At 41.2% G+C, this 25,664-nt stretch overlaps 1 protein-coding gene across 7 annotated transcripts in view; it reads right to left on the bottom strand.

The window, feature by feature from the left end:
- Positions 1-25,664, bottom strand: part of LOC126484369 (methyltransferase-like protein 25B) — a 96,797-nt gene continuing 71,133 nt past the window's right edge. For 5 of the 7 annotated variants that reach the window (XM_050107843.1, XM_050107841.1, XM_050107842.1 and 2 more), the window contains exons 10-11: positions 649-836; positions 3-566 (exon numbers count right to left, since the gene is read on the bottom strand). In XM_050107843.1, the coding sequence (XP_049963800.1) occupies positions 478-566; positions 649-836 (277 nt within the window). In that variant the 3' untranslated portion in view covers positions 3-477. Of the gene's footprint in view, positions 567-648; positions 837-25,664 lie in introns of all 7 variants that reach the window. The other 2 variants (XM_050107840.1, XM_050107847.1) reach the window with 1 other exon arrangement.

The following is a 25,664-nucleotide window of genomic DNA, read 5'->3' as shown; positions in this document are numbered from 1 at the left end:
TTGTGAAACATTTTTTGTCAGGCTGTCTTCTAAGATACAGCAGTTATAACAAGCGGTGGGCATTTCACACATCTCATGTTGAAGGCTTCAAACTAGGCCAATTTTTGGACCGTCATCAAGGGTTTGAGAAAGTAAGTACTGAAGAAAGTGATGATGAAGCCAACACAACCAACACGGACTTATCACTCAAGGCACAGTTTGCGTAGCAGCATACTGCAATCATGTCTAGTTTCTTGTCTACTATTTCTTAAGCACATGGCACAGCTAATGAGGGTATTATGCAGTAAAAATATATTTGCAGTGAATCTCTTGCAATACAAATGGAAACATACAGTATATATTATGCTATATTTTTCTCCCTGAAATAGTTTGTCTTTATTGTTAACACTATACTAGATGTAAAGATAACAGAAAATGGTAACAATTTGCATGTTCTTTGCATACTTGATTTTCATCATGTTGAAATCACATAAGATGCTAAAACTTGAAATGCTTCAATGCAATGAGGATGTGATTTCTTGGAGAAATTTTTGGATCAAATAAAGGAATCAAGGCACTGCCAATTTCTGAAATAAGGAACATATTCATGCATTAAAATATGTAGATCAAAGTACAGAGAGAAAAAGGGCAATTTTTAGTAGAGATTACCTAGTTCTTGCAAGAAAAGTAATCTGTCCAAGAGAATTATTGTTTCCACTAATGGAGCCAACATCAAACGAAGAGTGTAAAATGTGACAACTTTTTTCCACTCGGACAGGCTTAAACAAGTTTCCTCAGAGAAGAAGTCTTCACTTGGTATTTTCACACCAAGTCTTGCAGTGGCAATCTCACAGTAGCTGCATTAAATTAAAATGACACTTAATATGGAACTAAAATAGAGTATATATGAATTATCATATAATGTGTGAAACCACAGCTAATGAAGTATACATTTAGATTATTAAATACATACACAGAAAAATAAAACTGAGATGATAATAGCTGTGCCTAAAAATTGTAATGTACATACATGAAAGTACTAGCAATACAGAAACACATGATTTTGTGCATATGTAAGAAAAATACATCAACACTAACTGTACAGGCAAAATTGTGGTAAATGTATAAGAATATGAAAATATATGCAGAAGAGTAAAATCTTTCAGATAATCCTTCATCATATGATGAGCTGCAAACTTCATTACGGGCTTACAAGAAGATAATTGGAGAAGGCAGTATAATAGAACTCATGCTGTGTGCTACCCCATTTACTATCTGTCTATTGACATATTCTTTTCCTTTCTAAATGCAAAATGAAAACATTATGTGGAGAAAAAACCTAAAGACACTAAATGGTATCCAGCAAGTCCTAAAATAATGGGGACAGTTACAATATTAGAGAAGGAAAGTTGCAACTCACCATGTAGATGAGATGCAGAGTCGCAATAGGCACAACAAAAAGATTATAGCTTTCGGTCATTAAGGCCTTTGTCAGCAATAGTGCACGTACGCACACATGTCTGCAGTCTCAGATAACTGGAACCACACAAGTTATCTGAGACTCCAGACGTGTGTGTGTAAGTTGCATTTGCGCGTGTGTGTGTGTGTGTGTGTGTGTGTGTGTGTGTGTGTGTGTGTGTGTGTGTGTGTGTGTGTCTATTGCTGACAAAGGCCTTAATGGCCGAAAGCTATAATTGTGTGAATCTTTTTGTTGTGCCTATCACGACTCAGCATCTCCGGTATATGGTGAGTAGCAACTTTCCTTCTCTAATATTGTTGCATTCCATCCTGGATTTTCCATTGTTTGATTAATGGGAACAGTTAGGCAGAGATGATGATGATGATGATGCTGTAACTACTGATTTAGGAGAGGAACAGCAGTGGCGGGGATTGACAACTATTTAGTCTTGACAACAGACATTACAAGGATTAAAAAATGACATGCTCTGAAAAGATTACAGGAACTGTTTTACATTTACAGCTTCAAATTCTCACAAGATGACCTCCCATTTCCATAAATTCAGCTGTTTACACAAGCTCGAAGTGTGATAAGACTCAAATAGATAACCTTTTGCGGCACTGAAGTGACTCTGGCAAGCTCAACATTTTTCTTCGACCCACTCAAACTCTTAAGTTTAATACAGTTTAAATTGCTGTATGCTATTAAGATTCATCATTGTACCGTAAATGGATGTAAAGCCAATATAGATTAGCATATGAAAAGTGGTTTTTCAAAAACTCAAATGAAGAAAGTAAAGTGATATGGGAATCCAGCCTTACTTTATGAATTTTCATGTTTGTGATGGTTTATTTATTTATACACTTAAAAAAAAAAGATCTGTCACAAAATGGGTCAGGAATGAGAGAGTAATGTGGTTAAACCAGCATATACAATGAAATAATCTATTTATTACATGACACTGTCAAAACTAACCCTAAATGTTACATGATCTGAGCTTGGCTGTGACTAGTACGAGTTTTGTTAAGTGCAAAGTGGTGCCTGTAAGTTTTTGCTATAAGCTTAGCAAGTTATAACTCAAATCTGTTTGACTGTTTACCAACATTATTAAATTAACTGACAACAGAGAGAGAGAAGATGAAAAGGTGTCTGTGTATGCTTCCTACATTTGGAATTACTGTAAGATAGCAGTTTGCAAAGTACTCACCTTACAGGGGTGAGTGAAATTGCAAAATCTTTTCCAGAGAGGAAAATGAAAAGTATCCTTACTTAAGCATGTCTGCTTGTGTCTGTATGTGTGGATGGATATGTGCGTGTGTGCTAGTGTATACCTGTCCTTTTTTCCCCCTAAGGTAAGTCTTTCCGCTCCCGGGATTGGAATGACTCCTTACCCTCTCCCTTAAAACCCACTTCCTTTCGTCTTCCCCTCTCCTTCCCTCTTTCCTGATGAGGCAACAGTTTGTTGCAAAAGCTTGAATTTTGTGTGTATGTTTGTGTTTGTTTGTGTATCTATCGACCTGCCAGCGCTTTTGTTCGGTAAGTCACCTCATCTTTGTTTTTATATATAATTTTTCCCACGTGGAATGTTTCCTTCCATTATATTGATATCAAGTATGTGAAAAGATTTACTGTCCTCCATAAGAAAGCAATGACACAAACAGAAACTGTTACTTGTAGGATATGGTTTCACAGGTACTGCGGACTGATGGAACCGAGGGTAAAATCAATAACCAACAACAACTATTTTGAGCTAATGAGGATGTGCACACAGAGAGTAAAGGTGACTTAGTACATTTAGGCAAAAATGTTCACACCATACATTTTTGTGTGTCTGTTTTAGAAGCAGATTTTACAATGTAGTATTTCAAGCAACTGAATAAATATAAAGAAAAACATGCAACTAAAGTAAATGGAAATCTGGCCTCTACTTGATGAATAGATTATCTGAAAGATTTATCGATACAAACAAAAATTTGTTTGAGCAAGTTAGTTCTATAAGTAAAATTTGTAAACTGAAGCATTCACAAAAGTTTTCCATCAAAGGAATCAGTATTTCTGAAAAAACATCAAGGATTAATATTATGTGTAATTTTTTAAATAATAAATTCTGATGTTCCTAAGGAGAAACTGATGTAATGTGGAATGAGTTGGTGTTATGCGCAAATCCCAGAATAAATTTCCTGCGACAATCAGCAAGTTTGTTTCAATACCCTATCCTCTGCTGTGTGCTCTCTCTCTCTCTCTCTCTCTCTCTCTCTCTCTCTCTCTGTGTGTGTGTGTGTGTGTGTGTGTGTGTGTGTGTGGGGGGGGGGGGGGGGGGGGGGGGTTGCGGTTTATTTTTATGAAGTCTTAAAATAATGAAAAAGGGGGGGGGGGGGATGAACTTGGAAAAAAGATAAACTCAAAGATGAAAGGCAGAGGACTGGCAGCTGGTATATATTACAAGAAACTGGCAATAGTTGGATTAAATGTATCCCCAACTATTCACAGTGACCCATAATAATGACTTCACGAGGTTTTCATTTTTTATTATACCTCAACTAATTGTGTTTCATTATTTAAGTTTCTATATGATGAGGTGTCTCTCTCTCTCTCTCTCTCTCTCTCTCTCTCTCTCTCTCTCTCTCTCACACACACACACACACACACACACACACACACACATAGATTATCCTGAATATAAAACAATATAAAATTACCCCCACTTCCCTAGCCCTACATGAATTTTTATTCTTAACATATTCTGACTGATCAAATTTATAAACTATGTTATTGATATGAAGTTTTTTAAATTTGCCTAAAAAAGTTAGCACTTTCTGTTGTAAAGAGTCATGGTGTTTTCTTAGATAGATTATGTGATGCTGATACTTACCTGGTTTTTGTCAAAAGCCATGGGAAGATGCTGAGCAAGTGCTGTTTTGCACCGTAATGTAAGCCACACTCTCTTCATTGTCGTCATGCACTAGCTGGTATTTGCTTTGAATTTCAAGACACATACAGCTGGAAAATTCCTCTATCACCGGCAGCTTCATTTGGATAATTTACCAGGTAATTGGGAAGCCTTAATTGTGTTCATCCTGCACTTACTGAACAATCTGCTACTCCAACCTTTATTTGGCCCCGAGTGTTTCGTGCATAGAACTGGTATCTCTAATTTATTCATCATCTGATGCCACCTACAAACATTCGCTTCTGTGACATCAAATTTTCGTCCTGCAGCACACTTTTTTGTGGCTCCTGCTTCATGAATAACCATTAACTTTAAATTAGTCTCGTATTGTCTGTGTGAACCAACTGCGACCCGCAGTCTCATAGATTTGCATTCATCCTCAAATGGTAGAATTTTACTGTGTTTTAACTGAATTTACGAGGTGAATTCAAGTTCTAAGGCCTCCGATTTTTTTTCTCCGGACTGGAAAGAGATAGAAACATGTGCATTGTTTTAAAATGAGGCTGTGTTCATTGTCAATACGTCCCAGAGATGGCAGCACAGTACGGCAGATGGAATTTTACCGCCAGCAGCGAGAATGAGAACTGTTTTAGATACTTAAAATGGCAATGTTTTCCTTACTTGAACAGCACGCAATCATTCGTTTTCTGAATTTGCGTGGTGTGAAACCAATTGAAATTCATCGACAGTTGAAGGAGACATGTGGTGATGGAGTTATGGATGTGTCGAAAGTGCGTTCGTGGGTGCGACAGTTTAATGAAGGCAGAACATTAAGTGACACCAAACCGAAACAACCTCGGGCTCGCACAAGCCGGTCTGACGACATGATCGAGAAAGTGGAGAGAATTGTTTTGGGGGATCGCCGAATGACTGTTGAACAGATCGCCTCCAGAGTTGGCATTTCTGTGGGTTCTGTGCACAAAATCCTGCATGACGACCTGAAAATGTGAAAAGTGTCACCCAGGTGGATGCCGCGAATGCTGACGGACGACCACATGGCTGCCCGTGGGGCATGTTGCCAAGCAACGTTGACACGCAACGACAGCATGAATGGGACTTTCTTTTCGTTGGTTGTGACAATGGATGAGACGTGGATGCCATTTTTCAATCCAGAAAAAGCGCCAGTCAGCTCAATGGAAGCACACAGATTCACCGCCACCAAAAAAATTTCGGGTAACTGCCAGTGCTGAAAAAATTATGGTGTCCATGTTCTGAGACAGCGAGGGCGTAATCCTTACCCATTGCATTCCAAAGGGCACTACGGTAACAGGTGCATCCTACAAAAATGTTTTGAAGAACAAATTCCTTCCTGAACTGCAACAAAAACGTCCGGGAAGGGCTGCGCGTGTGCTGTTTCACCAAGACAACGCACCCACACATCGAGCTAACGTTACACAACAGTTTCTTTGTGATAACAACTTTGAAATGATTCCTCATGCTCCCTACTCACCTGACCTGGATCCTAGTGACTTTTGGCTTTTTCCAACAATGAAAGACACTCTCCGTGGCTGCACATTCACCAGCCGTGCTGCTATTGCCTCAGCGATTTTCCAGTGGTCAAAGCAGACTCCTAAAGAAGCCTTCGCCGCTGCCATCGAATCATGGCGTCAGCGTTATGAAAAATGTGTACGTCTGCAGGGCGATTACGTCGAGAAGTAACGCCAGTTTCATCGATTTTGGGTGAGTAGTTAATTAGAAAAAAAAATCGGAGGCCTTAGAACTTGAATGCACCTCGTATTGTCTTTTAGCTTAGACCATACAGTCAGCTCATACATATGTGTGAGTGTTTTCTACTTCAGAAATAGGCCTTTTGGTTGAAAGCTAAAATATATAGCAGTCTTTTCGTTGCGCTTGTCTTCTCTATAAGGTGAGTATCAATCTATCCCTTTCATAATACCATTATTCCATCCTGGATTTTCCATTGTTTGTTTCTGCCTAATGGCTTTTCTTCCATCCCTCAACCCAGTGCTGTTTTTATTTGTTGCTATCTTCTAATGCATTAGTTTACTCGGTGTCTCTCCTTTTCTTTCTTCTTCTTTCCTGTGTTTTATCTTTCACCTTCCAAACTGCACACACTCGGATTTACGAACCACACTGCACGAACAATCTTGTCCACTCACAACACATGGCTACGTGACTGTACATATTGTTGGAACAGCATCTCTTCCCAACGATATAATTAATCCTTGAACTCCAAATTTATCACATTTATTCCCTTACTCTTGCATACTTTTTGTGAATTTTCCATACCTTCCTGTGCCACACAAATTTGTTGAACCTATACCTTACCAAAGCCCCTTCCCCCCCTCTCTCGTTAGTTCAGCACAACGTCACCAAATCCATTCATACCTGCTCTCCCCTCTCTTCAAATACATTCACCCACCAATCCGCATCCCACTATTATCGTTTTCTGTTTATTTTTCTATTTGATGTCACTTCGTTTTCACATCATTTTTAGTTCGTTTTTGCTTTCCGCTTCTGGCCCTACTCTCTCATTTGATCTTTTTGTCCCCATACTTCATCCATTTCATTCTTTTTGTAGTTTTTCCACATATTTTTATGTGTTTTTTATCCTTCACTATGGATCCTTGCCCCTTCCATCTGTGCCAATACAGAAAAGTTTCCCAACCCCTCGCCAGAAACCAGTCCACCATACTGTTCCTGCATTGTTGCCTAGCTCGTGGAATCATCCCAAATGGCCTGACCATCAGATTACTCATCTCCAACTGCAACCACTCCTCCCACTATGACCTCCATCAGTTCTAATTCCAGCAGTCCATAGCCCTCACCAACCTAGTCCTGCAAAACCATGTAAATCACACTCAATCCTCCTTGCAATACCTCCTCTCCATCTATAAAATTCTCCTGCTCAAAATTCCTGCACCCCTCTTGGATACTGAAACTCTTTTCCTTCTTGGACTTCAGCTGCATGCACTATGCCATCTCAAAAAAACTCTCCAACCTGTTCACCTTGTACTCCTTCCTTGGACTACCATTATCCATTACCTCTGCAAGAATCTCCAAACCTTTTCCCACATCCACTCATAAATGACAAACCTTGCCTCGAAGACTTACTACATTCTCAGAAACTCACTTCCCCCATCATACTGAACTCAGAAACTGAACAAACCCAAAACACAGTCATGAACCTTTCCTCCTAAAGCCTTAGTCCCACAGAAATATCAATCCTTTCCAAAGGTCTTACCTTTTGCCAGGCTCGACTTATTAAAGACCGTCTCTCCTTTTCTTGGTCCGTATAGTGGAAACACTTCATTGCCAAACCTACTAATCAGACTCAACCACAAACCAATAATGAACACTGCCTGATTCTGTTCACTCCTCTATCTACCCATGGCCTGACCCAACTGGCCCCAAATCACCCCGTTACAATACCAGAATTTCTTTACCTCAAATCTTGCCTCACCATCGTTACCCCCCCCCCCCCCCCCCCCCAATCTTTCAACATGGAAACCAACCTCATATCCACAAAAATAACTGCAATTTATCACCTAAAAACTGATCCTGACCTTACAATTCCACCTGCCAACAAAGGCTCCACCACTTTGGTTCTGAACCACATAGATTACCTGGCAGAGAGACTGGGCCAGCTGTCAGATTCATCCACCTACAAACCCTAACACAGAGACTCCGGTCAGAAAACTAACAGGGCCACCAGCCCCTGCTCAAATCCTTAGGCCCAACCTAGAATCTCTCCCATGAGTATATCTCTCTCCTCAGCTCTGGCACTCTTGCCTTCTACATGTTTCCTGAAGCTCATAAACCCAACTACCTAGGATGCCTCATTGTGGCCGGTTACTGTGCCCCCACTGAGAGAGTCTCTGCTCTCGTAGACTAAAGCCTTCAGCCTATTACCCGTAATCTACCCTCCTATATAAAAGACACCAACAATTTCCTTCACTGACTCTCCACAGTTCCTGCTATTTACCACATGATGCCCATTCATCACTATTGAAGCCACCTCCCTCTACACTAAAATCTCCAATGCCCATGGCCTTGCCACTATTGAACACTACCTTCCACAACACCTGCCTGACTCCCAACCCACAACCTTCTCCCGCGTGGTCACCCACATGGCACCATTCTATGCTAAATTACTTATGGGCTATCTAGAGGAACCCTTCCTAACCACCAAGAATCCCAAACCCATCACCTAGTTCAGATTCACTGAAGACATCTCAATGCCTTCTCCCCCCATCCATTTCATCTGGTCCTCCTCAACCCAACAGGATACCTTCCTCAATGTGGACCTCCAGGCCAAGGATGGCTACATTAGTAATTCCATCCATATTAAACTTACCAACCACCAGCAATACCTCCACTCAACGGCTGCTACCCAATCCATACCAAGGAGCCCCTTCCATACATCCTAGCCACCCATGATCGTTGCAGTCCCTCTCTAAATATACAGAGGATCTAACTGTGGCTTTCACAGACCAGACCTATTACACAAACAGATCTCCTGTGCCTTGTACCTCCAGTCACTTACCATCTCTTATATATCCACCATTTGGGCACAAAGGAGCACTCCCCTTATAGTTCAGTACAACCCAGAACCACAGCAACTGAATCACATTTTACGACAGAGTTTTGACTCCCTCTTGTCATGCCCTGAAATGAGGAATAACATACCCACTATCCTTCCCAACCCTCCCACAGTCGTACTCTGCCACCCACCAAATCTACGCAATATTCTTGTCCATGTTTACCTCCCCCTCCCCCCCCCCCCTCCCCCGGCACCAATCCCTAGCCTCATGGCTCATATCCCTGCAACAGACCTAGATGCAAGACTTGGCCCATATATCCTCCCACCACCACCAGTACCTACTCTTGTCTGGTCACAGACATCTCCTATCACATGAAAAGCAAGGCTACCTGTGAAGGCAGTCATTTGTTCTACAAACTAAGCTGTAGCCGATGAGTTGCTTTCCACATGGGCACGACGACTAACACATTGTCAGTCCGCATGACTGGCCCCTGATAAACTGTGGCCAAGAGACAGATGGACCACCCAGTTGCTGAACATGCTGCTCAACACAATGGGCTTCACTTTGGCGACTGCTTTATTGCATGCACCATCTGGATACTTCCTACTAACACCAGTTTTTCTGAATTGTGCAGGTTGGAACTCTCCCTGCAATATAGCCTATATTCCCATAATCTCTATGGCCTCAACTTTCACTAGTTTTTCTGAATTGTGCAGGTTGGAACTCTCCCTGCAATATAGCCTATATTCCCATAATCTCTATGGCCTCAACTTTCACTACTTCTTGCCCTCCATCAACTTAGTCCCTTCCTTGCTCCCACTCCAGCACAACACAGCCTTCCATTTCACCAATGCATCCACTAATCCGTTTTCCTTTCCCCTCGCCAAACCTCCCCGAATGCAGCTGGGAGCTTTACCCTGTCCCCACTACATCCCTTAACACTCCCAAAGGCAGTGCTAAATCTCCCCCAACCCAGTTGGCTTTTCGTTATTACCCCCCACCCCGCCCCCTCCCCACTTCTTCCTTACCCTCACCATTGGACTGCTGCTCCCATCATGCGCCATTACAACTCAGTCCAGCTGCAGCAGCCAGAGACAGTGGTCCTGTGTGTGTGTGTGTGTGTTTTCTACTTCAGAAGAAGGCCTTTTGGTTGAAAGCTAAAATGTATAGCACTCTTTCTGTTGTACCTGTGTGCAACTCAATGTCTTCTCTATAAGGTGAGTAGCAACTATCCTTTGCATAATGCTGTTGTTATTTCACAGTGACACAAAAATATACAGGTGTTGATAGAAAATTACTGTAAGAATATTTGTTAGTTTTCACACACAAATACCTCATAGACAGAATATATATAGTTACAGATAGACGATTACCACAATCACTGTAAAATAAAATGTTACAGAACACTTTCAGGAAATCCAGTGTTGGCATTAGATGCTGAAAACAGCAGCAACACTGAATCTGTACATTGTGTGGACTCTTACAGGACCGTGTGATGCTAACAAAGCCATCAGCAAGTTGGCAATGGGTGAGCAAGCACCACAAGTTCTTGTAAAAGGACTGTAGTACTTCCATGTAGTGTGGGGCATCCAAAGAAAATGTGAGCTGAGTTCTCATCTTCTCCTCAAGATCAGAAAGGTGTGTCAATGGTGTGCTGCCTGTGAAGATGTTTACAGGAATATCTGTGCTTAAATCTGAATCTGACTACTGGACGGGCGAGGGGTCCAGGCAATGAATTTGTATGAGATAGTGGAATATGGGACCAACAGGTGAAATCCTTGCATTGTATCTTGTTGTTTCCTCCCATTCCCACTGCCAGTCTTCTATCATGCATCTGTGCAGGACACATTGATAATCTGTGGGACTGCAGTCCAGGTGGCAATGCCCTATCACAGCAGGATCTATGGCTAAGCAGTCGACAGCTTCATTGCCAGTGATCTCACAATGTGATTTCACCCAAGCAAAATAAATTAATGGCCTTCTGCATTCATTGATTCCAATACTTCGATAATCCTGTATACAATGAAGTTTTCTGCCAGACAGCACCTAAAAGATGAAGTACTGTTAGAACCGATAAAGAGTGACTGTGTAGGAAATATAAGAGACGTTATCCGCGAGCAGGAACAAATTGCTTCTAGCATTGCAACAAGATCTCCACTCATGGTCATTGCTTCTGCTTGTAAACATAGCCCAGACTCTTGCAAACATAGTATGCATCCCCCATTTCCAAAAGTCACTGATTTTGGAGCTGTCAGTATAGATATATGTTGCCTCCTGATGCTGTCTTAAAAACTGCAACAAAGTTTTAATGTGATGCTGTCTTAAAAATTGCACAAAAATTTTAATGTATATGTTAGCTTCGTGGTCAAAGGTAATGCCAGTTATTATGTTTACCTTAGACATTTTCAATGGGAATGGGATCATAAAAATATTTAGTCTAGGTGCTCTAATGAAATGCTTTAAAATCTCCTGAGTATCTAAATATGCTTGAACTAGGGGAGGAAGAGTTGTAGTGAACCAGAAGTGTCCAGTTAAGCACTGTATGGTTAGGTTTGTGGCAATCAGTTTCAGACTGTTGGATTCATATTGCTTCCTTTTAGGAAGAAATTTGGCACACAGATACCACCTATGTATATAGACTGGAGGTTCATGTGCTTTGACCAAGAGTGCAATGCTAAGCATTGAGCACATAGCTCCCGAACAAGTTCTCAGTGCTATATATTGGCACTTATTAATTCTGTTGAGGTTAACTGTTCAGTTGCAGATTCATACAACCACTCCCATAATCAACAATCAGACATACCATTATATGGTAAAGCATTAGTGCTTTGTCGACGTTCAAGACCAACCCGTCTGGTCATAGCTTTGATTATGTTGACAGCTGTCTCACATTCCTTAGCTACATGTTTTTGTGCGCCTTCAAGGTTAGATTATGGTCAATGAAGTCACAGGTATTTGACTACCATTTTCAAAGCGAAATGGTATGGGCTTAGTGCTATTACCGCAGGCATATTTGCACCATGCCTTGAAAACAATACTGCATTTGATTCAGCTGTGGATACATCCGGCCAATTTCTTGTGAACAATGTTGGAGCGTAAACACTGCAGTGTCAGCTGTGACTTGCACTCTTCTAGTGATGTACTTTCCATGTAAATACATGTATCATCTGTGTATTCCCAAACTTTCACCTTTTCTGGAAATATCCTAAGTAGGTCAATTGTGTAGATGTTGAACAGAAGAGGTGTCAAAATGACTAGCAGCAAATGATCAGCGAGGTAAGATAACAGGTGTTCTGCAAATGCAAGGGGCAAGTGTTGTGCCTTAGTTTTGTGGCTATCCACTGTGAATACATTATCACAGATGCAGCTTAGGGTCAGAAACAAAGCTAATAGATACATGTTTTGGCTGAAACAGAGTTTTATATGTCATTAACCATGTGCATGAGAACATCTTCAATAACTTTCCCCGTGTGAAAATCTGCCCTATTATTATTATGGATAGGTCATGATATTCAGGGCACCACTCTAACTGGAACTGAACCATTCTTTCCACACTCTGTAGGGACATTGTCATAATTAGGTACGATGCCACCAAATCATGATTCTTCCTGGGTTTGAGTGTAGTTATCATTTCGCCTATCTTTTGTGACTCAATGCTGTAATGTTCAGCCCACATTTTATTGTAAATGTGTATTGCAGAAATGATGGCATATTGTAATGGGTTTTATATGGGCTAGGGACTTCTTTTACCCAAGATAAAGCTGTCTGTAGCCCGACCACTGACAATGGCTGTAGAAGAGGGTGACTGTTATCAGGATCTTCATCCTCTGTGCTAGACGTATATTTGAGGAGGGAGGTGTCTGCTTTTGTAATATATGTTATGTAACACAATTCGTAGACAGCGAATTGTAATGACGGGTGCTGAGGGTTCCTTGAAGCTCTTCACCTTCTTCCACACACCTGACATTTTACCATCCCTCTTATTTTTCAAAAATCTATTGGTTTCCACTTGCATTTTTTTGAATGCTGATGTAGTTTTTTTGGTTTCTATGTCATTTCTGCAGTTCTTCCTTATGTTCACATATGGCTCTCTGACATTTGATTTCCCACCACATAGGATTGGCTCTGTTTGTAATGCAATACAGCTTCTGTTGAGGAATTCTGTCTATGGTGGCCTCAGCAATGCACTGTGTTAGTTTGGAATAGTCGGAAACTAGGTCCTTGGATGTGTCTAATTGTGGAAGGCTCACTTTTAATTTGTCAACATATTTATTCCAGTTAGCTTTCCTGATTTCCCATCTCTGTGTAGGGTATATCCGGCTTGGGTCTTCCACTGCGCCAAATAAAGTCAGATCAATTGGCAGGTGATCAGAATCCAAAGGCTCTACTTCTACTTCCAATTGGTTAGTACTGCCACATGAGGTGATGTGAAGTTTAGGTCAATTGCTGATCTTGTCTGTAGCTGTGGGATTATTCTTGAGAGAGACATGTCATTCAGCAGCACTTGGTTTTTGTCTTTTAGGACTGCCACTAGTAGTTCACCATTGTGATGGTTGCACTTGCATCCCCACGATCTGTGATAGGCTTGGAACTCCCCCACCACAAGCAGTGGATGACCAAATTGTTGTAACAGAGACGTAATACTGGAGCCTGATAGTAGCTTGTTAGGCCATAATCTGAGGTTCATGTAGATATTGCATGGTATGTATGTTTTGTTTGCTGAAGTTACGTTTAAGAAAATCATAAGGAATAGTCTATCATCATCGACATGCACACATAAAAGAGAAAGAAAACTTGTTAGCTTTTGGAATAAATCCTTCCTCGAGCTACAGTACAAAACACACACACGCACAATCAAGCACACAAACCCTCCCACACACACACACACACACACACACACACACACATTCAGAATTTTTCTACTATATGTATAAGGAAAGTTTTATTTTAGAAGTTTAGCTACCCCTCCGTATCCATTATTTCTGCCACTTCTAATGACATAGTCAGGGAAATGGAAGTCCTTCATGGACCTGAGCGTTGCTTCGGATAAGTCACAGACGGAAAATTTGTGCGTTTTGGTGTAGTAGGTGAGACATTCTGTGGTGTCACCGCCAGACACCACACTTGCTAGGTGGTAGCCTTTAAATCGGCCGCGGTCCATTAGTATACGTCGGACCCGCGTGTCGCCACTGTCAGTAATTGCAGACCGAGCGCCGCCACACGGCAGGTCGAGAGAGACTTGCTAGCACTCGCCCCAGTTGTACAGCCGACGTTGCTAGCCATGGTTCACTGACAATTACGCTCTCATTTGCCGAGAATATAGTTAGCATAGCCTTCAGCTACGTCAATTACTGCGACCTAGCAAGGCGCCATTTATCTTTTGCTGGTTATCTTATAAAGCCTGTATCATCAAGAGCGATGTTATACAATTATGGATTAAAGTTAAGTATTCCAGAAGCTACGTACTTTTCTTTATAGCATTCATTACGTATCCTGTTTCAGACCTCACGCCAGCCTGCGTGAGTTTAAGAGCGTGCCTTTCGGCTTCCTCTCATTGTGTCTAGGCTGTCTTGTCTAGACACAACACATTCTTTAGTGGATCTAAGTGACATAGCATTCTATTGTAGTGTGCTCTTGATAACAGTAGCCACCATTTAAAGAAACTGAAGAGATCAGATCAATAGTTTCTTTTATACTAGCTGTTTGGGAAAGCAGTTTTTCTTTTGATTACTTCACAGTATAGAAATGAAATGGAGCAAAGAGGCGTTAAGCACCTTAATTCAGGCATACAGCAAGAAAAGGTGCCTATATGACCCGCTGTATCATAATACAGTACACTGGCAATCATTTCCTTCTAAGTAATATGCGTATAATGTAACATGGTGATTTTCAATTTTGTATCGTAATGCCTTAGCTTATGAAAGTTCATGTTTGATTTGACTAGATCTCTTGCTTTATTTCAGCATACCAGTAAAGAGAAACTGGCAGTGATGTCAAGAAAGTATATGCAGTTTCACCCAGTGCAACAGACGATGACTGCAAAGCTCTGAGTAGCACATTGCACATTGCATTCCATTTTCCAAACGTAGAAAAATAACACAAAATGCACCTTTAAGTATAGGTCTTTTAAACTGTCACAAATTGCAGTGCATACACACGCAACGACTTTTGAAATGGTGGGCTATGCTATTCTGTGGCTAAAAGCCAGACTCTTAAAAGATTCCCCGGTCACCAGGAAACGTAATGTTACAACCAGCCTGCAACATAACAGGGCATGCACTGATATTTTTTCAGTGATCTAGGTTAGTATGATCACAAAATATGTAAACATATGATTTAATTCTTACTTTCAAGAGATGGCCTCCCTCACGACTGTGTCACACTAATTCCATCTTCTATCATAGACGGCAGCTTCTCAAAACAGGCCATGTCCATCCTCACGATGTTCTGAAATTCTTGCAGACCTTTGGGCCTCAATTCTTTCATAAGCAATATAATACCCCGCCTTCGTTCCTTCTTTCCAGCCAGGGTCAAACTCAACATCATCTGGCTTTTTGTTTTCATTGCCGTTCTGCCCTAATCTGAAGATTTACTGTCACTGCCAAGGCAATAGCTCAAAAAACAAGTGGGTGCTCCACATTGAAAGTGTAAATTTAGATATACATGTACCTGTGTAACCAAGTGTTGTAATATAAAACCAATTGTTGAGTCTGTAATTCAGAACAGTAGTAACCTACTTAATAAAATAACAATTGTTATTGAGGTTTATTGACCTCAAAAAATTTTCTTTATTTTCTTTCTCTATTCTTAAACACTGAAAACACATTGCAAAAACGTAAAAAGCTTCAACCAACAATATTCATCAACTCTTGTTTCGATTCATTCCTAGACATCATTCTTCTGCCTGCTTCCTGGCCTTTAATCTATCCTCCTCATTTCTCATGAGTATACACTTTGCCAGAAGCCTCTGTTATGTGTTTCACATCTCTCTCTCTATGAACTGTCCATTTCATAGTCATTTTGGAACTCGCATTGGCTCTTGAACAAACTTTCTTATTTCTGATATTCTTAGTTTAGAAGTAAATGGAAGTTCATATACTTTTTCTGACTAGTCTATCAGTTCCAAAAGTGAAGATGCAACTGGATTTCCTGCAATCGTTTTCCTAGGCAGAACAGGTAGGTCTCCATATGTGTCATGATCTTTATTCCTCAATTCAATTAACTTCTGTACCCACGCTTTCCTTTCTTTTTGGTCTTCCGAGTATAAAAGTATCTGAGGCACCTTGTCAGTAAATGCAAACCATGACAAATGCTGGACTGTTCGCAAGACGATATCTGATATTGCCTTTTTCTGGGATTTTAGGACCCTCAATCGATAAAGAATATGAAGGGGTCCTTCCACTCAAGAGACTTTCGATTGAATGTAAACCAGCAGTGACAGTAAATGCCAACACTGAATTCCACAAGCAGTTGTAACACCTTCACTTTTAATGGCTTGTTTTGAAACCCATATGTGACAAATCTTACCTGCAGTCGCTAACCACTGGAGTGACTTTCTGGACCAATTTCTAATAATGCCACATCAGTTAGGACTGCACCTATCCTTATAGCTTGAGTTACCCTGTAACTAAAAGCTTGATCTGCAGAGAGAAATTGACAGTAGTGTTACCCAGTGGAATCAAAGGTTCTGGAAAGGTTATTGTCAGTTGAGGGATTGATTTCAAGTTCTGTTGCACTATCAAGCATGTTGCCAACCTTATCACTCCACTTGTTGTTAGACAAAAATTTCCCATCCAACTGTTACATCAAGTGGCACAAAGACAACTCATTAGTATGAATAGCACAAACCAATCAGATAAGATTACGATTCAGCTTTGTCTCAACCAATGTTAAAACTCGTTGAGTTACCACCAATAGTCTACACACTTTCATCAATGTGTTTCTCTTTCTAAAAAAAAAATCGACAGGTTGGTTAGCAATAACTTCAGCAGGTTTCCTTTCTGTTAAGTCTTTCTCTGGAAAAAGGTGGCACAGATACTTTCCACCTGGCTCACTGCAAACAGTGCAATACTCTTCTTGTACAATACTATGAAACTGATGACTTGAGTTATCTGTTTTTAACAGAACTTTAGTGGACTCTTGGCATCCATTTCGTCTTGCCTATCCTGCATCGAACACAGAATTCTTCAAGTGGCTTCGTGACTTTTTCTTGGGCTCTTTTTACTTTATTGTGATCAACCACAGGTCTCCCATGGATGACCATATGCTTGTAATGGCCGACGTCAGCGATCAGGCGACTGGCGCAGTGATACAACATCAAATCCCCATAGTAACCCAACCCTTATGGCTTTTCTCATGGAAACTTACCGAATCCCAGAAAATGTGGTCAACCTTCGACCATAAGCTTTTGGCGATATACGAGGAGGTTCAGTGCCTCCAAGATGACATCAGGAGCCGGCTGCTTACTATCTACACAAACCACTGCCCTCTGGCTGACGCTATTAGAAGTCCACCAGCCAATACCTCCCCTCGATGATTCCACAATACACTATTTCACAATATACTATGGTTGTCCGCTATGTTTAGGGAGGAATATTCACATTATACTATGGTTGTCCGCTATGTATAAGGAGCAAACATGGTGGCTGACTACCTCTCACGACTTGCCACACCTCGACTTCGACCAACCAGCAGAGGCACAAGCAACTGACACCGACATCCAAAACCTACTATCTGGACACCATCCAGCCTCAAGCAGTGTACCATCACAGGCACAACCAAATTAGTTGGGTGCAACATATCCCATCGTAGGCATTGACCAGTCATTGCACAAAACTTCTGGAAGACAGTTTTCAACCTCCTCCACAACTTGCCTCACCCTGGAGTAAGCCCGACACAAACTCATAATGGAATGTTTTGTTTGGACTAACATTAAACGGGACTGTGCTGTATGGATGACAGCCTGCATCCAATGCCAACAGCCCAAGACAGGAGATCACGCCCCATCACCCTTCGGGAAATTCCCCATACCGAAGGGCTGTTTCCTACATATCCACATAGACCTAGTGGGCCACTCCCAGATTCAAACGGATGCAAGTATATCTTATTAGCCACAGACAGGACAATGCAATGGGTGGAGGCCACACCCCTGACTGATATCTTGGTCGATACTGTTGCTTGAGCTTTCATGACCCTATGGATTGCATGCTTCAGCTGCCCAGAGTCCCCAACAAATGACTGGCAGTTCGTGTCGGCTCTGTTCTTGGAGCTCTGCCACCTCTGTGGGTGCCACTGGTTCCACACGATGGTCTAACATCCTCAATCCAACGGACTCATGGAACTGTGGCACCACACCCTCACGACAGTGCTCGTATGCCACGACCAGGAGTGGACTGAGGCCCTCCCCTGGGTGCTGGTTGGCATATGAGCTGCCTACAAAGAAGATCTTGATGCCTCAGTGGCAGATGTGCTCAATGGGGAACTGATCACACTCCCAGCAGAGTTCGTGTCACAAACCACCAACACCGTGGACATCAACCTGCGGACCTAGTAAAATGAGTCAGGGACCACACCCACCACGTCCGCATCCCACTGCCATCCTACCACGCCAAACTGACCATCTTTGTGCAAAAAGATCTCCAATCATGTACACATGTCATGCTCAGAACTGAAGCCACCAAAACCGCCCTCCACCCTGTGTACAGTGGCCCATACAAGGTGTTGAAATGAGGGTGAAACACTTTTAATATCTTGCAAGCTGGAAAAACAACAACAGTGTCACTGAACCGCCTAAAGCCGGTGTGGACTTTAGCGGACACAACCAGTATTTACCCTCCACTGGCCGCAGCTGAAGGTCTCCCAAGCCAATTTACAGTCATCCTAGACCTGTGAGACATTCCCGTAACACAGCAGAATTCACTACTCGTGGTTATGGCCAAATTCGACAACAGTCAGGCTATAGCACGGTCTCGAGGTTATTAGGGCACTCCACATCCCTTCCGCCTATGATCGACACAGCAGGTCTGAAATCCACTCTTTCTTCAGATGGCTACCTGCTCGTATCAGCCCCTGAGCACTTGACACTCGGGACACCACCGTCGATGGACCAACAGCCTCACCAACACCAGACGACGCACCACCAGCCACTAACACCTCGACAGACATCGCCAGGGCCCCATCACCACCACCGCTGAAAGCATGGGCCAGCCGCCCTTTACAGCTGCCCAGGCACCTGGCAGATTACGATATATTGGCCCTTGCTATGGCCAGTAGGACAACACATCACAACATACACCAGTCAATGCGATCCGCACTTGTGGGGGAGGGGCTCTGTGGGGACGTAGAACCCCCAATAATATCACTGCCCTACCACAGCAAGAACAACTGTATCCTTGCCAGATGAGTTCTCTGTACTACATCCTCTATGCTACACGCATTGTGTATAAGCTGAGACAGTAAAAGTATTCATAGTAAGTGACGGGAGAACGAGTGATTATTTCTCCTTGTAATTACCCTGCCCGCTCTCCACTACCTACAAATCCAACCTTCTCTCTTTGACATTTAATAAGCACTAGTTCTTTGATAGGGATCTTCATATCCTTAGAAAAAGAGCAGGAGATGTGTACCTCATGTTTACAGTCAGTGCCACGTGAACGTGGACCCTGAAATTCTGAACATAGCTTAATCTCACACTTGCAATTGAGAATGTCGAAGAGTTTGTCTAACACTGCTATGAAAACCTCTTTCACTTCCGTTTTCCTCTGCTAAGTGATATGTTTTTGGCCTTTTCCCAGTTTTACTCTATCTTCTTCAGGATTGCAACTCTCGAATTTAAAATTGGCACCACAAAACAATTGTTTGCTATCCCCTATTTTCCAAGTACTTTTAGATAAATATCCTTTTCAAGAGCAGCTGCTGGGTAATTTTTGACATTTCTCCAATATTCTCTCTCAAGAGAACGCAAATCTTAGAACATCTTGCAGAGTTAGGAGTTCAGAAGGCAGCATTTATCAATCAGTTCCAATGAAGTTACCCATGTGAGTGGTAATTGCCAGTCTCATATTCCTTTCACTAGCCATGATTCCAAGTTTTCAGATTTTGCAAGTGGAAGAAACTATTTGAGTCTGCAAAAAGGAAGACAAGAAAAAGTCACCTTTTATAAGACATTAATAAAAAGACACTGTCCTGCGCTTGATTATTGCCAGTTTAAAAACTTTAAGAGTGGCATTAAAAAAGTTTACAGATTTTATGGTATATTCTTATCATCAGAGCAAGGGCAGAAATAATGATAAGAAGGCACTTCTTGAAAGAAGGCAGTTTGCTGTGTATTTTTAATGAAACGACTAAATATAATGAAACTGAAGTGCCTATTTACCAAGCAAAACAATGTAATTACCATTTCTTGTAAATATAATTGGGAATTGCTAACCAAAAGACAACTTTATGACCCCCTCATTTCCTGAAAAATGAAGTAAAACTATTTGACACACCCTACTGTAAGAAGAAGAAGAAGAAGAAGAAGAAGAAGAAGAAGAAGAATGGGTTAAGGAGTGGACATGCTGGGAGCGACATACATGGTGGTAAAAGGATACAGCTCAGGACAAAAATATAGTTTCAAGGAAGGAGATGGGATGGAATAGAAGCAAAAAGAAACAGGAGAAAAGACAGTCTGGTTTGGAGATGGGACGGAACGGGGTGAGAAAAGAAGAGGGGAAAGAATTAGTTCTTGTGACAGGTGATGAAGACTGATCCATCCTGTGGGCATTTTAGCTGCTGGCAGGCCACTTTGAAGTGATGTAAAATGCTAGTCAAAACCTAGTGGCCAACTGATGTTGAACACATTCAGTCTATAGAGACCCTATCCTTTGTTATATACAGGATATATTTCGTAAACCACATCAAATACTGATGAACCGATTCCACAGACCGAACGTGAGGAGAGGGGCTAGTGTAATTGTTTAATACAAACCATACAAAAATGCACGGAAGTATGTTTTTTAACACAAACCTATGTTTTTTTAAATGGGACCACATTAGTTTTGTTAGCACATCTGAACATATAAACAAATACGTAATCAGTGCCGTTTGTTGCATTGTAAAATGTTAATTACATCCAGAGATATTGTAACCTAAAGTTGACACTTGAAACCTCCGATGTTCAGTTGTGTGTTGTAACAAACACGGGCCACGGTCGGCGAGCAGCATCTGCAGGGACATGTTTACGATGATGACCGTGTTTATGAGTGTGGCTGTAGTGCACTGTTGTGGTTTGGTCTAGCTGTCGCAGTGTCCACATGTAGCACTTGTTGCTATTGTTATTCTGCTTTCATCTCCGCACGCAGACCAACTATAGTACACCGTGTTACCAGACGTCTGTGATAGTGTAGTGTTGTAGGAACTGTGACCATGGTGTATTCGAACTCTGAAAAGGCGGAGATGATACTCATCTATGGCGAGTGTCGACGAAATGGAGCTGAAGCCTGCAGGGCATATGCAGAACGGTACCCGGACAGAGAGCATCCAACGTGCCGCACATTGCAAAACATCTACCGCCAACTGTATGCAACAGGTATGGTCGTAGCACGCAAACGGGTCCATAACAGGCCCGTCACAGGAGAAGCAGGTGCAGTTGGTGTGTTAGATGCTGTTGCCATGAACCCACACATGAGTACACGGGACATTGCGAGAGCCGGTGGACTGAGTCAAAGTAGTGTCATGCGCATACTGCATCGTCACCGCTTTCACCCGTTTCATGTGTCGCTACATCAGCAATTACGTGGTGATGACTTTAATCATCGAGTGCAATTCTGTCAATGGGCATTAACAGAGAATGCGTTGCATTCTACCTTTTTACCGATGAAGCGGGTTTCACAAACCACGGGGCAGTGAATCTACGGAACATGCATTACTGGTCCGTGGACAATCCTCACTGGCTCAGACAGGTAGAGCGACAGCGACCGTGGACTGTAAATGTATGGTGCGGAATCATTGGCGACCACCTCATTGGTCCTCACTTCATTGCAGGGGCCCAAACAGCTGCAACATACATCGCGTTTCTACAGAATGATCTGCCAACGTTGCTCGAAAATGTCCCACTGGAAACGCGTCGATGTATGTGGTATCAGCATGATGGTGCACCTGCACATTCCGCAATTAACACTAGGCTGACCCTTGACAGGATGTTCGACGGCCGTTTCATAGGACATGGAGGACGCATAAATTGGCCAGCCCGTTCTCTTGATCTTACACCTCTGGACTTCTTTCTGTGGGGTACGTTAAAGGAGAATGTGTACCGTGATGTGCCGACAACCCCAGAGAATATGAAACAACGTATTGTGACAGCCTGCGGCGACATTACACCAGATGTACTGCTGCGTGTGCGACATTCATTATGCCAGAGATTGCAATTGTGTGCAGCAAATGATGGCCGCCACATTGAACATCTACTGGCCTGACATGTTGGGACACACTCTATTCCACTCCGTAATTGAAAACGGAAACCACGTGTGTACGTGTACCTCACCCCTCATGGTAATGTACATGTGCGTCAGTGAAAAAGACCAATAAAAAGGTGTTAGCATGTGGACGTAATGTGCTGTTCCAGTCTCTTCTGTACCTAAGGTCCATCACCGTTCCCTTTGGATCCCTACGTAATTCAGTGCTCTCCGATACACACGATCGAACAGTGGAGGAGTGATACTCAAGCGTCAACTTTAGGTTACAATATCTCTGGATGTAATTAACATTTTACAATGCAACAAATGGCACTGATTACGTATTTGTTTATATGTTTAGATGTGCTAACAAAACTAACGGGGTTCCATTTAAAAAAACGTAGGTTTGTGTTAAAAAACATACTTCCGTGCATTTTTTTATGGTTTGTATTAACCAATTACACTAGCCCCTCTCCTCACATTCGGTCTGTGGAATCGATTCATCAGTATTTGATTTGGATTACGAAATATATCCAGCGGTAATGTTAGGTCACTCACCCTGTATATCCTATAATTGGTGCTGAAAGACTTATTTCGTACTGTACAGCATGGGCATGACAGGGCTGGCAACTGAACACTCACATGTATAAAAATAATTAGATAGACTGGATCGTTTTGTGGTATCATTAAGAACCCCAGAAATATATTGTGGGTGTTAATTAGGAAGCCACATATTTATTTGGAATGGTAAAGAAGGATTTTGGATAGCTGTAAGTAATGTGAGGATATGACTTGTGGATGTCATACATCTTCTGTGGCTGGCAGTACGATTCCAGTTCAGACTGCTATATCGTAACAAGGGGAACACTTTTATCATGTTTGGAGATGGGTCATGATAAAATTAAATTCAGGGATGGTAATCTATTTCCAGCATGTACCTGAGTTTCAGTCTTCTTTGTTTTATTGTGCCTTTGTCCTGGATCGGTGCTGGGTCAACATGATTATAAATGGGTTCGGCATGGTTGGTTAGTTTAACCAGTGGCTGGATGCTCTTGCTGTCGCGACCTGTCAAATCACGCAGGTCATGTCACCCCATCGTCTCAGATCTTCATGAAACGTTGCACATTTGCTTATACTTATAACATAAGAATTTATGCACAATGTTTTTGCTCTCAGACTAACACTTTTTTTTTTATCGAGTTTTAAATGTAATGACACTCTGATAGTTGGGCTTTGCAATCTGATAATTGGGCTTTGCAAAATGGTACATATCTATACAAATGCCCATGACTCAGGTGTTGTTGAAGCTTTTGATTTGGAATTTTTTTCCTAAGTTAAGGGAAGCACATACTTAACAGACATGTAATTAAGCAGTAAAGTTACAAAGAACAATACAAAAAAATTTGATACGTGTCACTTCCCATTTTTTTTGGAAAAGTATAGATGTATTGAAAAATGCTGAAAACTGCCTCACATTTCTCCAACCTGGTGGGAACATATAATTGGTCTTAAATAATTCCCAAGACCGTAAACACTGTAAGAAAATAAAATTATTAATGGGTTTTCTATGAATGGACACACAAATTAATCTGAAATCACAAGAGCCGACACCCACTGCTTCGTATCTTCATGAAACTTTTTCTACTTGTTATTTTCTGCTAGACAATAGTCACATACCTCATGTAGATTGAGGGGAAATAATGGACATTTCTTACACAAACGTAAATGCCGCAACTTAAGTTTGTCATTAGGATTGCATTATTTCAGACAAAAATAACAACAACAACAATAATAATAGTAACAGAAAGTATCTTATTTCCAACACATTACTGTTGTATTTCCCCAGATATCACAGAAGGTATGGAGCTTTATTGGGAAAAAATTAGTAACTTTTCTTGACTTAAGGGAATATAGAAAATCAACTTAATCTGTTGTGGTCCAAACAATGATTTTTAAATGTGTCAAACACTTCCTGGCAGCTGATACATGATTTATTTTTATTGAAACTCCGATATTATTTTTTTAAAAAAGAAAAAGAACAAGTACCCTGAGTTTTGATAGATACTGGATGTTCATTTAACATATATCACATCATTGTTCGAGAGATCATTCAAATCAAGTTATGTAAACTGACAACCTATAGTAAGGCTGCCTCATGAAAGTACAGGGTCAAAAGTTATAAATTTAATTGAAACATTTTCATTACAAGGGTTAACTTTATTTATGTTATCAAATTAGCATTCTGATAACTTCATATCTTTTTCATTAAAGGAATACATCCTGCCTAATGATGTTGATTTAGGTACACCAACAGTACATAAAATGTTTTCCAAAGTCACAAAATAAGGCCAAAAGAATGATACTGCTGGTTCAGGTAGGTGGAGAAAAAGTAGTTGAACGTCTCCTCCTTTATCACAGACATTTTTGACAAAGGCAAAGTACCACATGCCATCAGATACAGCTGCTACAAACGAATTTTGTTGAGGACGGGTGCATGTCCATTGTGTGGCATTTTCATTGAATGAAAAAATCAAGGAAGGCTTTTCAGAAGAGTTTACTCTTCTAATCTCTAAAGAATCACAAGAAAGTGGTTTGTAATGGTGGATATTCCTGGTACCAGATATTGTGCGAGTTGTCGAAAATCTCTTCTCGAAGTTCTTGCATAGGAAATCTACATTGACTTTCTCTAAGAAGTGAAGAAAACATTTGTCAATAATAGCCTTGCAGAAATTATGACCACCAGATGCATTTGTTATTTGTGCATCATCCACTAGTTGAAGACTAGCTCTTCTCAATATATGTTTTACAGTTCCTCCCAAACCATCGCACACAGATTTACTGGGGCTAGTAGCGAAAGACAAATGCTCAGCATCAATATAAAAATTGTTCTGTGATCACACAACTTTTTAAAGCTTTTTCTATTTTTATATATAGCAGCGTATCCATCAGGGAAATAATGCACTCTCTTCACTTGTGGGTAATGCTCTATCAGCCAATTAACCATTTCTTTCTGCACAGCATTTGCTAATTCTAAATCATGTCCCATATAATCATTTATAAAGCAATGGTTCACTATTACCAATTTACTTTCTTCATTTACCACATAAACACAAACATGATTGTTGTACAGCTGTTTCTTATCCAGTGGTAACTCTGAACTTCGTTCTGAATTATATAACTATAGTTTTCAGCAGAGTCCATTAACAGAATTGCTTTTTCCAGGGTTAGATTTTCTTCAATATTTTCAATTATTTTGACTGACACTTCAGATATAAATGAGTGTAGTTTAAGTGCTTGTAATTTTGTTACCAACAAGTCTATGTACTCACCCACAGTTG

The sequence above is a fragment of the Schistocerca serialis genome, chromosome 6, assembly GCF_023864345.2.
Source record: "Schistocerca serialis cubense isolate TAMUIC-IGC-003099 chromosome 6, iqSchSeri2.2, whole genome shotgun sequence".
Classification (NCBI taxonomy): Eukaryota; Metazoa; Arthropoda; class Insecta; order Orthoptera; family Acrididae; genus Schistocerca; species Schistocerca serialis.
The sequence above is the reverse complement of the archived record's forward strand: the minus strand, read 5'-3'. Positions and strand labels throughout refer to the sequence as shown.